The 11,831-nt window shown below is 38.2% G+C and overlaps 1 protein-coding gene across 3 annotated transcripts in view; it reads right to left on the bottom strand.

The window, feature by feature from the left end:
- The window catches only part of LOC145662862 (brefeldin A-inhibited guanine nucleotide-exchange protein 3), a 266,740-nt gene that overhangs the window by 178,900 nt on the left and 76,009 nt on the right, over positions 1-11,831 (bottom strand). For all 3 annotated transcript variants that reach the window (XM_081728801.1, XM_081728803.1, XM_081728802.1), the window contains 3 exons: positions 9,698-9,916; positions 7,812-8,043; positions 1,361-1,522 (listed from right to left, as the gene is read on the bottom strand). In XM_081728801.1, the coding sequence (XP_081584927.1) occupies positions 1,361-1,522; positions 7,812-8,043; positions 9,698-9,916 (613 nt within the window). The remainder of the gene's footprint in view (positions 1-1,360; positions 1,523-7,811; positions 8,044-9,697; positions 9,917-11,831) is intronic.

Genomic DNA, 11,831 nt, shown 5'->3' with positions numbered 1-11,831 from the left:
ACATTTTATTGCGAAGCGACTCTACGTTGTAGCGCGTTCAGTGGTGGTATAAGTCAACAACCGAGTGAGTGCTTGCTCAGTTTTCTCCGAGCTCTCGGAAATGAAGGACGGGTGATTTCGTAAACCTCTGTTTCGTCTCTTGTACAAGTCGTGATGCAGCGCATACTGGAACAAAAATACGCGATCAAGTTTTGTGTAAACCTCGGCAAATCTGCAGCGGAAACTTTTCCAATGATTCAACAGGCCTTCGGCGATTAGTATTTACTATAGATGCACGTCTACAGGCACAAGGCGTTTTTGGAAGACCGTGAAGAGGTCTATGAAATGAAATGAAATTTTTAGTTGTACGTCCCACGGTTTTCCGGATAGGCTAAAGGAGACGGTGATGATGAGAGATGAGTGAAATGCTGGAATGAAGAAAGTGGGAGGAAACGGGAGAACCCCAAGAAAATCCACGAGCACGGTGTTTGTCCACCACAAAGTCCACACGGCGCGAGCTGGGATCGAACCAGGGACCCCAAGCACCGGAGGTGAACGCTCTACCATTGAGCCACCGTGCCCCCCAAGAGGTCTATGACTAAGCCCGCGCTGGACAACCTTCAACCTCCTCAAATGAAAATGTGACTAATGTGAAAGAACGTTTCCAAACAGACCGTCAAATGAATGTGCGTTTAATATCCACATTTTATTAACGTTATCATGGGTGATAAAATGTGGATATTCCAATACGACCCGGACACAAAGACGTAAAGTGCCAAGTGGCAAACCTCGGCGTCCCCTCGCCCCAAGGCGGCTCGAATGAGGAAATCAAAGATCAAGACCATGCTCATTGTGTTTTGTGACATCAGAGGGATCGTCCACCATGAGCTTTTACCTTCCGGAGAACGGTTAACTCTACATTTTATGTAGAAATCCTTATGAGACTGAGAGTAAGGATCCGACGCGTCCTGTATTGAATAAATCAATCCTATCGTAACAATCATAAAATGAAATAACCGTGTATAAGAAAGAAAAAAGAATTCCCTCCCCCCGGTAATTTTTATAGCATACCACACACTACCTAGCTATATATGGAGAAACTTACCTCCTCCTGTATTTATTTTTTCTCTAATAACTACTTGAACCTTGTTTAACGAATTATGTATGGACATTCGTTACGTAAATTCTGCTTTATGCAAAAATAAGTTTAAGTAGGTGTCCTCCACAGCCCATATAACAAAGAAAATCTCTTTCTACCGTTGAAGATAAAGTGTTAATTGTACATTAGTATCAGTGTATAAGTGCACATTATGCATACATAGTAGTATTTGTAATATAACATAAGGACATTATTTTATACAGGACAAATATCAATATTTACCAATATTCTTCATCTCCCTTGTAACCGAAATTCAAACCTTGATGATCAGAGTTATTCTCAGACGGCAAAACCTGCTGCTTCAGAGATACTTTCGGGCCAAGGCTTCTGTTCTCGCTGTGACTAAAGAATTCATGTTCCAGTCGCGACACATACATACAACACCTGGAAGAAAATGTGGTTAACATTTTAATACATATATTAAGTGCTGTAATTCAAATTTCATTGAATAACTTAACTGGCTATTCTATGGCTTAAAGATTATAATAACGTTTAAGCAGTCCAAAATAAAGTTCCTAACTTTCTTGGAGAAAACGCACGAAATAAAGGTGAGAGTAAACACTAGAAGAATTACTTAGATTACAACTATTGGAAATATACTGTCAAGGAAAATTTACAATAACGGAGTAAAACTAAGTTGGTCTGGTGAAAAATTGGGCTTAGTACGAATATTGAAAACGTATCGAAATTACGACCTGGGAGGCTGGAATCCATATAGGTTTTCAGAGTTTTCAAGTGAGTTTTCATTTGATTCCTATAATCTCATGATGATGATTTGTTTTGCTGGGTTTATTTCGTCAACATCTTACACATCACAAAAATTATTAATAAATTCGCAATTAATTGCTGATCTCTGTAATCATTAGTTTGCGGTTATTCGTTTGTCAGTCAATATTATGGCAGAGTGACACTGGAAAATTCTCTTATATGATTGTAAGTCCTGCATGTAGCTTTTTATTTATTTATTTTACTTCATTTTATCACCTTTTTGGATTACTGCACTTCCTGTTTAATAGTTTAACATAGTAGATTCGAACACTAGTGATTGCATAAGTTTTAGTAGGCAAGCCTTTCGCATCATAAAAGTAACTGAATATATTTTCTCCTCTCTCTCTATTAACCAGAGTAATAATGAAAGATACTTATGCTCAGAATGTTTTCATATAACACATCGAGTATCTGGTTGACTTAGTTCGAGTTCAGCGACCCATTCAGTAGCGAAGCTATTTGTGATGTGGACCTACAGCTTAACGTGGGATCCGAACCACATGAACTTCCGGCAGGAATCGAACCTGGCTCCCCTACGTCCACATCGGATAACATCGCAAACACTGATAAAATATACAATACAACAAATTATTCAGAATAATGTATTAAACCTGCTTTTGTGGAGATAATTATATCTTCCGCTGAATTCAAAATCCACATCATAAGTCGTCTGCCGGCATCTTAAAAGATATATAGCAGTGGTACTTTAGTTTTAGTGTGCTGTATGAGGATCACTTTTAAATACTTTTTAATGGATTGAGTGAGCAACCCTTCAATGCACTTTCCATCCAAAGCAATAAGCCCATTGGAAAGCTTCAACGAAATATATATATATTATATATATATTATATATATAATTGAAAACTAATATCAATTCCATGTAATTTTCTGCGTTTATAAGGTTTAATAATAAGTTTCTACATAAGTAAACATAAACATACAAGGAAATATACATTACTTTAAAGGAAAGTTTATGGAGAATCAAATTAAATTAAAAAATGAAGTCTTTAAGTTTTACGTCTCAGGGTTATACCGGCTAGGCTAAAGGAGACGGTGATGATGAGAAATGAATGGAATGAATAAAGTGGAAGAAAACGGGAGAGCACCGAAAAACCCACGCACACGGTGTTTGTCCACCACATAGAATAAAATTAAGTTACAACAGTTACCTCTATCTGAAACAATGGGTGATACTTTACAAAATGTGACAGCCATTGTTAACGGAAGTTAAATTTAGGTTTGCGCAAGAGTGACTTTGATTTGAGCTAATAAACTGAATATCCACGCGATTTGATAACTAGATTGTACCATTTTGGCAATAAGTTCGCTAAGTTTTGCAATCTCAAGAAAGTGATATCACATGCCATAAGAAAAAATATATCTTTTATAATTTTGGCACGGCGGAAAGGAGCAGAGTCGTCTTGAAAAATAAAGGGTTAATTGCTAAATAAATCTCTTTCCGAAGATATCATTTTAGTCTGAAGAATCATTTTGTATGTTCGTGCGTTAACATCATCATCACAAATATACATCAATATAGATTCTACCGACCCCACTGGAAGAAAAATAACCACCAAATCATGACATTTGTAGAGTACTTCGAAGTTTTAACAGTACACGCAGGTCTAAGTACTTCACCAGACATGCGATATATCCTGGCATGTGAATCATATCCCTAAATTGATTTTTGTCTCATCACTTAACAGTACTTTGCACCACTGTTCACTAGTCCAATTCTTGTGATCCTTAGCCCACTGCATACATTGTACGTTGTTTTTACGTAAGCCATGGCTTCTTGACAGCCCTGTGTGAACGCAAACCTATGGATTTGAACTTGTTTCTCTTTGTACGTGAACGGACATTGAAATCAGATGTTTCCTGCGAACTCGTTGCAAGATCTTGTGATGGGTGAAATCTGTCTTCAAGATAACCGCCGCAAAGCACTGTTCTGCCTAGGAGAGGATTTCACTTTTCGACCACATCTGCCAATCCTTCCACTTCTTATGAACTCTACTTTCGAATTTTAGCTAACTGCCTACCTGTTGTGCTTTTATGCGCTTTCATAATGTGCGCAATTTAGAACTGATTTTACCACATTCATTTAACGTTCAAATTCTACACGGACGGGCTGAAAAGTTCTCGGCCTGACCCAGAGATGGCACTCCAATCAGCAAAATTTTTATTGCTCTTGCCTGAGATCGCTTTTCAGTTGTTCGTATAACAAGTGTCAACTTGTTCTCTCAAGTAGTTTGTGTGCAGGCATTGTTGCAATTAGACGTCTTGCGTGTGTTGTGAAAATGGATTAACTTGAATACCGTGAGGTAATCAAATTTTTCGTTTTGGATGGATTAACCCCTACGGAAATTCATCCAAAGTTGACAAAAGTTTACGGGGACTTTGCTCCTTCCATGTCAACCGTTAAAAAGGGGCAGCTTAATTTAAACGTGGTCGCACATCCCTCGAAGATGACCCACGTGAAAAAAGGCCGAAAACCGCAACCACACCGGAAACAATCGATATCGTGTTGGACAACAGGTGAGTGAAGGTGAGTGAGATAGCTGAGAGTGTAGGGATATCGGAGGAACGGGTGCGAAACATCTTGCACAAAGCACTAGGGGTGCGAAAGCTCTGTGCAAGATGGGTGCTGCATTTGCTGACTGCCGACCAAAAGCAAATGCGAAAACGATTTTCGCAGCAATCTGTGAATCGATTCAAAAGGGATCCGACCGATTTTGTGCGGCGATTTGTGACAATGGATGAGACATGAGTTCACCACTACACACCAGAAATGAAACAGCAGTCCAAGCAGTGGGTGGAAGCTGGTGGTGCAGCGCCGAAGAAAGCGAAGACGATCGTATCGACCGGAAGGTCATAGCCAGTGTGTTTTGGGATACGAAAGGGATCCTGTTAATTGATTACCTTGCAAAAGGGAGAACTATTACAGGCGAATATTACTCCAATCTTCTTGACCAGCTGGATGCCAAAATTCGCAAGAAGAGGCCTGGCTTGAAGAAGAAGCAAATTATCTTTCACCAGGACAACGCACCTGTGCACAAGGATGCGTTGGCGATGGGAAAACTGCGGGATTCGGGATACGATTTGTTCGGCCATCCGCCATATTCTCCTGATTTGGCACCATCGGATTTTATCTGTTCCCTAACTTGAAGAAATTTCTTTCTGGGAAGTGCTTCACATCGAATGAAGAAGTTGAGATGGTTGTGGGGGACTATTTTCACAACCTTCCAGACTCACTTCCGGGAAGGAATACTGATGTTGGAGAAACCCTGGACCAAGTATGTTGAAGTTAAGGGAGATTATGTCGAAAAATAAAATGATTTTTTAACTGAAATTCGCAGTCTTTCATTGTCAGGCTGAGAACTTTTCACCCCGCCCTCGTACTTGCTTTTGTCGGTGTTAAATCACTCCTTTTCACCATTCCAACGTAAATGAACTGCACAACTTTTCTTCTAAGCTGCACCACGTACATTTTTTATGAAAAAAGAAAAAATGTGGGGGTATAAATTTGAATTTCAGAACTGATATGTTTCACTACAAGAATGAAAATTTCAACACTCCATTTGCCTAATCCTGAACACCTATACAACGAGAATGGTACTGCATGATTCTCCTGTTCAGTAGTCATGCGCGAACCTCATAGTAAACTAGACCGTGTCGCCTATGGAATGAACGTTCGGAAAGGCTGATTTATGTTTCGTTTAAGTCACATTTTGTAAAGTATCACCCATTACTGCAGATATAGGTAACTTCTGTAATTTAATTTGCATTCTGCATAAAATTTCCTTTAAATTGATGTAAATTTCATTGTATGTTTATGCTTACTTACCTAGATTTTTTTTTTCTTTTTATTAAACTTTGTAAACGCACAAAATTATATGGAGTTTCTATTATTTTTCCCATTGCTGTATAATTTTTTTGAAAAGCTATTGATAAGCATGTTTCTACTTCAAGACGGGGTGAATTAACCGCCTTGCCTCCAACTGATTTCAACCGCAAGTAATAAGGATAATTCCTAAATCTCGATTTAAACTTACATGAAAATCGGAGACTTAAACAAAAAAAAGGGGGGGGGGGCAAACATTTTAAGGTTGAGGATATTCACTCCATTTCTATTGATCGACTTCAATTCGAAGAAATAAAGGCCATTGGACGTATCTCACACACACACACACACACACACACACACACACACACACACACACACACACACACACACACACACACACACACACACACACACACACACACACACACACACACACACACACACACACACACACACACACACACACACACACACACACACACACACACACACACACACACACACACACACACACACACACACACACACACACACACACACACACACACACACACACACACACACACAAAGCCAAATTTCTTAGAATCGAATTTTTACCAAAGTTATTGTGAAAAGTTATTAATTATTATGCCGTGAATTTCTCTCTCTCCTCTTGACCAATTTTAACGTCAACCATCAAGTCGTAAAGAAAGCGCACGCTAAGTTTCATCAAAATCGGGCACATCCACGTTCAATAATGATAGAAACTCGCTTTTCAAAAAATCTAAGCTCTGGTGGTAGAGGCAGGCAGAAAGAATGACAAAACATGATTATCTACGAAGTTTTCTTACATGAAAATGACAAAGAAGATCATAGAATAGATGGTACAATGAAATATGAATACTAAATGAGAGGAAATAAGAGAAGTAAGATAGAAAACTACCAACACGAATAGTGGAATAAAGAAAAAATGAAATCTTTGAGTTTTACGTCCCACGGTTATGCCGGTTAGGCTAAAGGAGACGGTGATGATGAGTAATGAATGAAATGGTGGAATGAAGAAAGTGGGAGGAAACGGGAGAACCCCGAGAAAACCCACGCACACGGTGTTTGTCCACCACAAAGTTCACTTGGCGGGGGCTGGGATCGAACCCGAGACCCCTAGCACCAGAGGTGAACGCTCTACCACTGAGCCACCGCGGCCCTTGGAATAAAGAAGTATGTTGGAGAAATCCTGTACACATCTAGACCTGGCAAAACGCTGGAATCATAACTTACGTTGATAATGATGATATATTAAAACAAAACGAAACAAACAAAAGGAAAAAACAAAACAAAAAGAAAAGAAACGGAAAAAAAATGAAAAAATGAAATCTTTGAGTTTTACGTCCCACGGTTATGCCGGTTAGGCTAAAGGAGACGGTGATGATGAGAGATGAGTGAAAATGGTGGAATAAAGAAAGTGGGAGGAAACGGGAGAACCCCGAGAAAACCCACGAGCACGGTGTTTGTCCACCACAAAGTACACTTGGCGGAGGCTGGGATCGAACCCGGGACCCCAAGCACCAGAGGTGAACGCTCTACCACTGAGCTACCGTGCCCCCTTAGGAAAAGAAACGGAATTAAACAATGAACAAGGTACGTAAGTAAAATATAGTACAGCATATAACAGTTATATCTTCTTTCATTCCTTTTAACGTAATTTAAAATAAGATTAGGCATTTAGTGTAAAGAAGCCTAAAAACATTACATTTTTTATTAGGGTATTTCTAAAATATGAAGACATATTTACTTCAAATATGATCAATTTTAGATAATATACCCATTTCAAACAATTTAACACGGTTTTCTTTTACCACATATTCCCGAAGAAATATGTGGGAGCACACGAATACACGGATTTAATTAAATTTATTTCAAGAGGAAAGGCAGCAGAGTATACCTATTTTTAAATTATTTTTCCTGTACGTTAAAAACGATAATTTTCAAATTTTTTATTAACAACAACAGATTAACTCGATAGATTTAAAACTACTTCAACGAACAAAACTTGTTTTACTGCATTGATGTAGAAGTTTTTACCTGAAAACATGCTGCCAACAGTCTTTGCTGTGACTTCCAAGTTCCAATCCTCTACCTAACAGAACATCCATGCTGAGAGCATGAGAAGTGTGCAACCGCTGTGGTCTCTGTAATAAACTCATCATTGTGGGGCGATGAAGGCGATGTCTCGGTTGCTCTTGTCCAGTCTTTTCGTTAGGACAAGAAGCTACTGCCAACAGGGCAAATACTGATCCACATCTGCTCTGCAACCCTGCAAAAAGAAAGCAGAAAATTAAGTTATCCTTGTAGTCTGTTATTCTTGCAGTTTCAATTCTCCAAGAAGCTTGTTATTGCACTGTATAAATGTATGAATAAATTCTATAATATTAATAAAATTTGAAAAAAAAAAAAGAAGAAAAAAGAAAGAAAAAAGATATATACGAATCAATACACCTCATCAAGTTGACTAAAATCATATCGGTAAGTGTAGATTCAAATTCCTAAATTTGGAGTAAATGGACAAAAACTATGCTTTCTCTAAACCTAAAACCGATTCTGTACCCCTTGTTAAGATGGAACTTACGCTGAACTATACTTTCACCAAGCTTTCCGTTCTGACATTAGCAAGACGACAGTACTCAATATGATTAATAAGATATAGCCCAAAATTATAGCTAACTCTTAAACATTGATTTTTATTCAACTATAATACTGTTCAAAGATAGGACACACATCAATTGATAAATGACATCGAGCTGAACAAAATTACACACAAGATTATTACAAATGATTGTCTCGATTTCATAAATTCATTGTAACTTAGTTATTGGACATATTCGCGAAGCTTTGCACACACATTGAAAGACTCACTTTTATTTTTATTTATTTATTTACTTATTTATTTATTGTGTGTGTTGCAGGTTTGCTTATGATTCCTGTCACGAGAACTCAACAGTGAGCATTTATTCATGATGGCGACAGGCGCAGAGAAAGCTAATGTTGTGCTCGAGTTTCATTCATATCAGTCTGTCCTAACAGCGCAACGACACTATCGAACAAAGTTCAAAAAAGATCTACCAACTGCCAAGTTCATTCGGCGATGGTATGCACTGTTTACAGCTTAAGGATGCCTCTGTAAGGGAAAATCAACTGGTCGGCCTATGGTGAGAAACGGTTGAGTGCGTGAGAGCAAGTTTTGCACGAAGCCCAATGAATCGATGAAGAGAGCAAGCAGAGAGCTGAACATTTTCACAACCTACCATTTGGAAGATCTAACGAAAACGACTGAAGCAGAAGCCTTACCGCTTGCTATTGGTACAAAAGCCCAGACGCCTGATAACGAAGTCAGACTCTTTGAATTTTTAGCACAGTTGCAACAGCTTTTGGAAGGAGATGGGTTTTTTGTGAGAAGCTCATCTTCAGTGATGAAGCAACAGTTTTATGTGAATGTCATAAAAAAATTTTGAAAATAAAATTAAAAAAAAAAAACACACACAATTCGTCTGCAAAGTTAATGACAATATGTTCAATAATAAAGCTACAGTGAATTTATGAAATCGGGTCAATTATTTGCAATAACCCTGTACTTAAGGGTAAATTCTTATGTGCAGTTCTCGAGAAAATCAAAAATTAATTTTTATGGTGCTAAAAAGTATGTCGTTTGTTGTCAATATTAATTCATAAATTTATTTTGTTGAGATATTGTTTATTATGTACTGTACACCTAAAAATACAATGTTAACTAGCAGATTGTATCTATTGTTTGTTTTCTACTAACGATAACACACACACACTCCTTCCTACCAATGACGCACATACTACTTGTTAATACTACAACAGATGAAGAAAATAAAAACGAGAAATAATAATGACTCCTTACTTTTCTTAATTTCATTAAATGATGTGTTTTCAAAATTTAAACATACCTAAGATATTACTTAGTCTTGCAGCCTTCTGCAGTCCTTCGAGACTCGCTACAATTGCATCTCTTGTGCGTCGATGTTCTTCTCTAGCCATTTCAGAGCCAAGTAATAGCCCCAAGCTCGTTGTAATACCTAATTGGCCGGATTCACTAAGTAAAGCTGACAACACGGCCAACATTGAATCCCAGCAACAAGTCAAAACCCTACGAGACAACTTCAAACCTGTAACATAAAAAGAATAGTTCTCTATGACAGGATACTTTATTATTATTATTATTTTTTAATTTTTATTTTTAAAGGTAATGAATATTTTCTACAGCAAATCTTTGTTTTAATACTCATGGCTTCACAAATAAAGCGACACACAGCACACATCGTCTGCAAGTGACAGTTTCTTGTCACTTGCTGGAATATATATATTCTTTCTAAATAGTAAAACACTTACGCTAATAGGTAACTTTATTCTTAGAGAGTTTTTTAACTAGATTCCACTCTGTTTGGTGATAACGGTTTTTTAGCTGCTATTTTTTTTTGGTGTGTGTGTGTGTGTGTGTGTGTGTGTGTGTGTGTGTGTGTGTGTGTGTGTGTGTGTGTGTGTGTGTGTGTGTGTGTGTGTGTGTGTGTGTGTGTGTGTGTGTGTGTGTGTGTGTGTGTGTGTGTGTGTGTGTGTGTGTGTGTGTGTGTGTGTGTGTGTGTGCGCGCGCGCGCGCGTTGACGAAAATGAGTTTGTGGGGAGTTTTTGAAGAATACACACCTTGCGAGTGGGGAACGGTTTTTCCATGCGGGGAACAAAGTCGGATCCCCGGAAGAAAAAATAGTTTTAACCGTCTCATAAGGGCCAAAATATGCTAGAAAACGTTTTTTAGCGACTTCTGGAAAGTTCCCCAACGTTCCCCAAGTAAAGGGTTCTATACCCGTAAACTTTACACAATGTGTGTAAAATAGTTCTAATGTTCTTCAATAGATGGCAGCACAATCGGTTCCGTGTGTAAGCGACTTCCCGCTCTCGAATGAGTGTATGATGATTTTCGAGTTGATAGATTTCCGTGCAATGTTGCCAACTCTTCCAGCGTTGTTCCTCTGAAGCAAAGGTGTGTGTTTCGAGGATTTACGATGGTATTTACTAGAAAAAAGTCTCATATTGAAGAAGGACGTATACATTACTTAATTAACCGTTTTAGGATTTATGGTATATTTTATACTATGGCGTAGTATCGTCTTTGACCGTTTATTTAGGTTCTATAAGAGGTATTTAAGCCGGATTTTTTTATTGGTCAAGCCAAGAATGGAACAAAGAACACCTCAGATGTGTTTTGGAAGCTGGTGGTCAACTTGGCGGCGCCAAGTGGGGCGGGGGGACGTGACATTTTTCTTTCTTAAGGAAAATTTCAAACATTTTTCACGTCTTTATTTTTCAAGATATCAGATTGAAACTTTGCATACGGATTATGTGTACCTTTGGCTATTTCTACATTTTTTAGATCTATACGTCAAACTGGGCCGGGCCCCAAGGGGTGATTTTTTCAGAAAAGTTTCCTGTTTTTAATGATTATTCCATGTGAGTGGTGCAGTTGGAAAGAGATGGTTAGACTGAAGAAAATATAAATGACGGAGTACACTTTTGAAGTGTATATATATATATATATATATATATATATATATATATATATATATATAGGGTGTTTCAGATAAAACTTCCAGTGCCTATAAATCAGAAACGGCTGGGAATAAAAAGACGAAACAAGAACTGAGATAGCAAAAGGTCTTAGAGCACATCACATGGTGTTGTTATGGTGGCCCCCGGGCCCTCCTTGAAGGGGGCCCAGGGAAAATTTCAAATTTTCAAATAGGAACATGTATTGAATCATACCTCATTCGGTGGTCCTTGAAAAAGGAAACAACTTTTGTACGAAACAGTTTTCAATTTGGGCCACCGTTTTCAAAATGGACGCAAAAATGTCCTGTGTCAGATAAAACGTCCAGTGCTTATAAATCAAAAACGTCTGAGCATAAAAAGATGAAACAAAAACTGAGATAGGAAAATGTCACAGAAGACATCACATGGTGCTGTTGTGGTGGCCCCCAGGGCCCTCCTTGAAGGGGGCCCAGGGGCAAATTTCAAATTTTCAAATAGGAA

This window comes from Thermobia domestica, chromosome 10 (genome assembly GCF_964235325.1).
Source record: "Thermobia domestica chromosome 10, izTheDome1.hap1.1, whole genome shotgun sequence".
NCBI classification, from domain to species: Eukaryota; Metazoa; Arthropoda; class Insecta; order Zygentoma; family Lepismatidae; genus Thermobia; species Thermobia domestica.
Note: the sequence above shows the minus strand (reverse complement) of the source record. Positions and strands in the feature narration are given on the sequence as shown.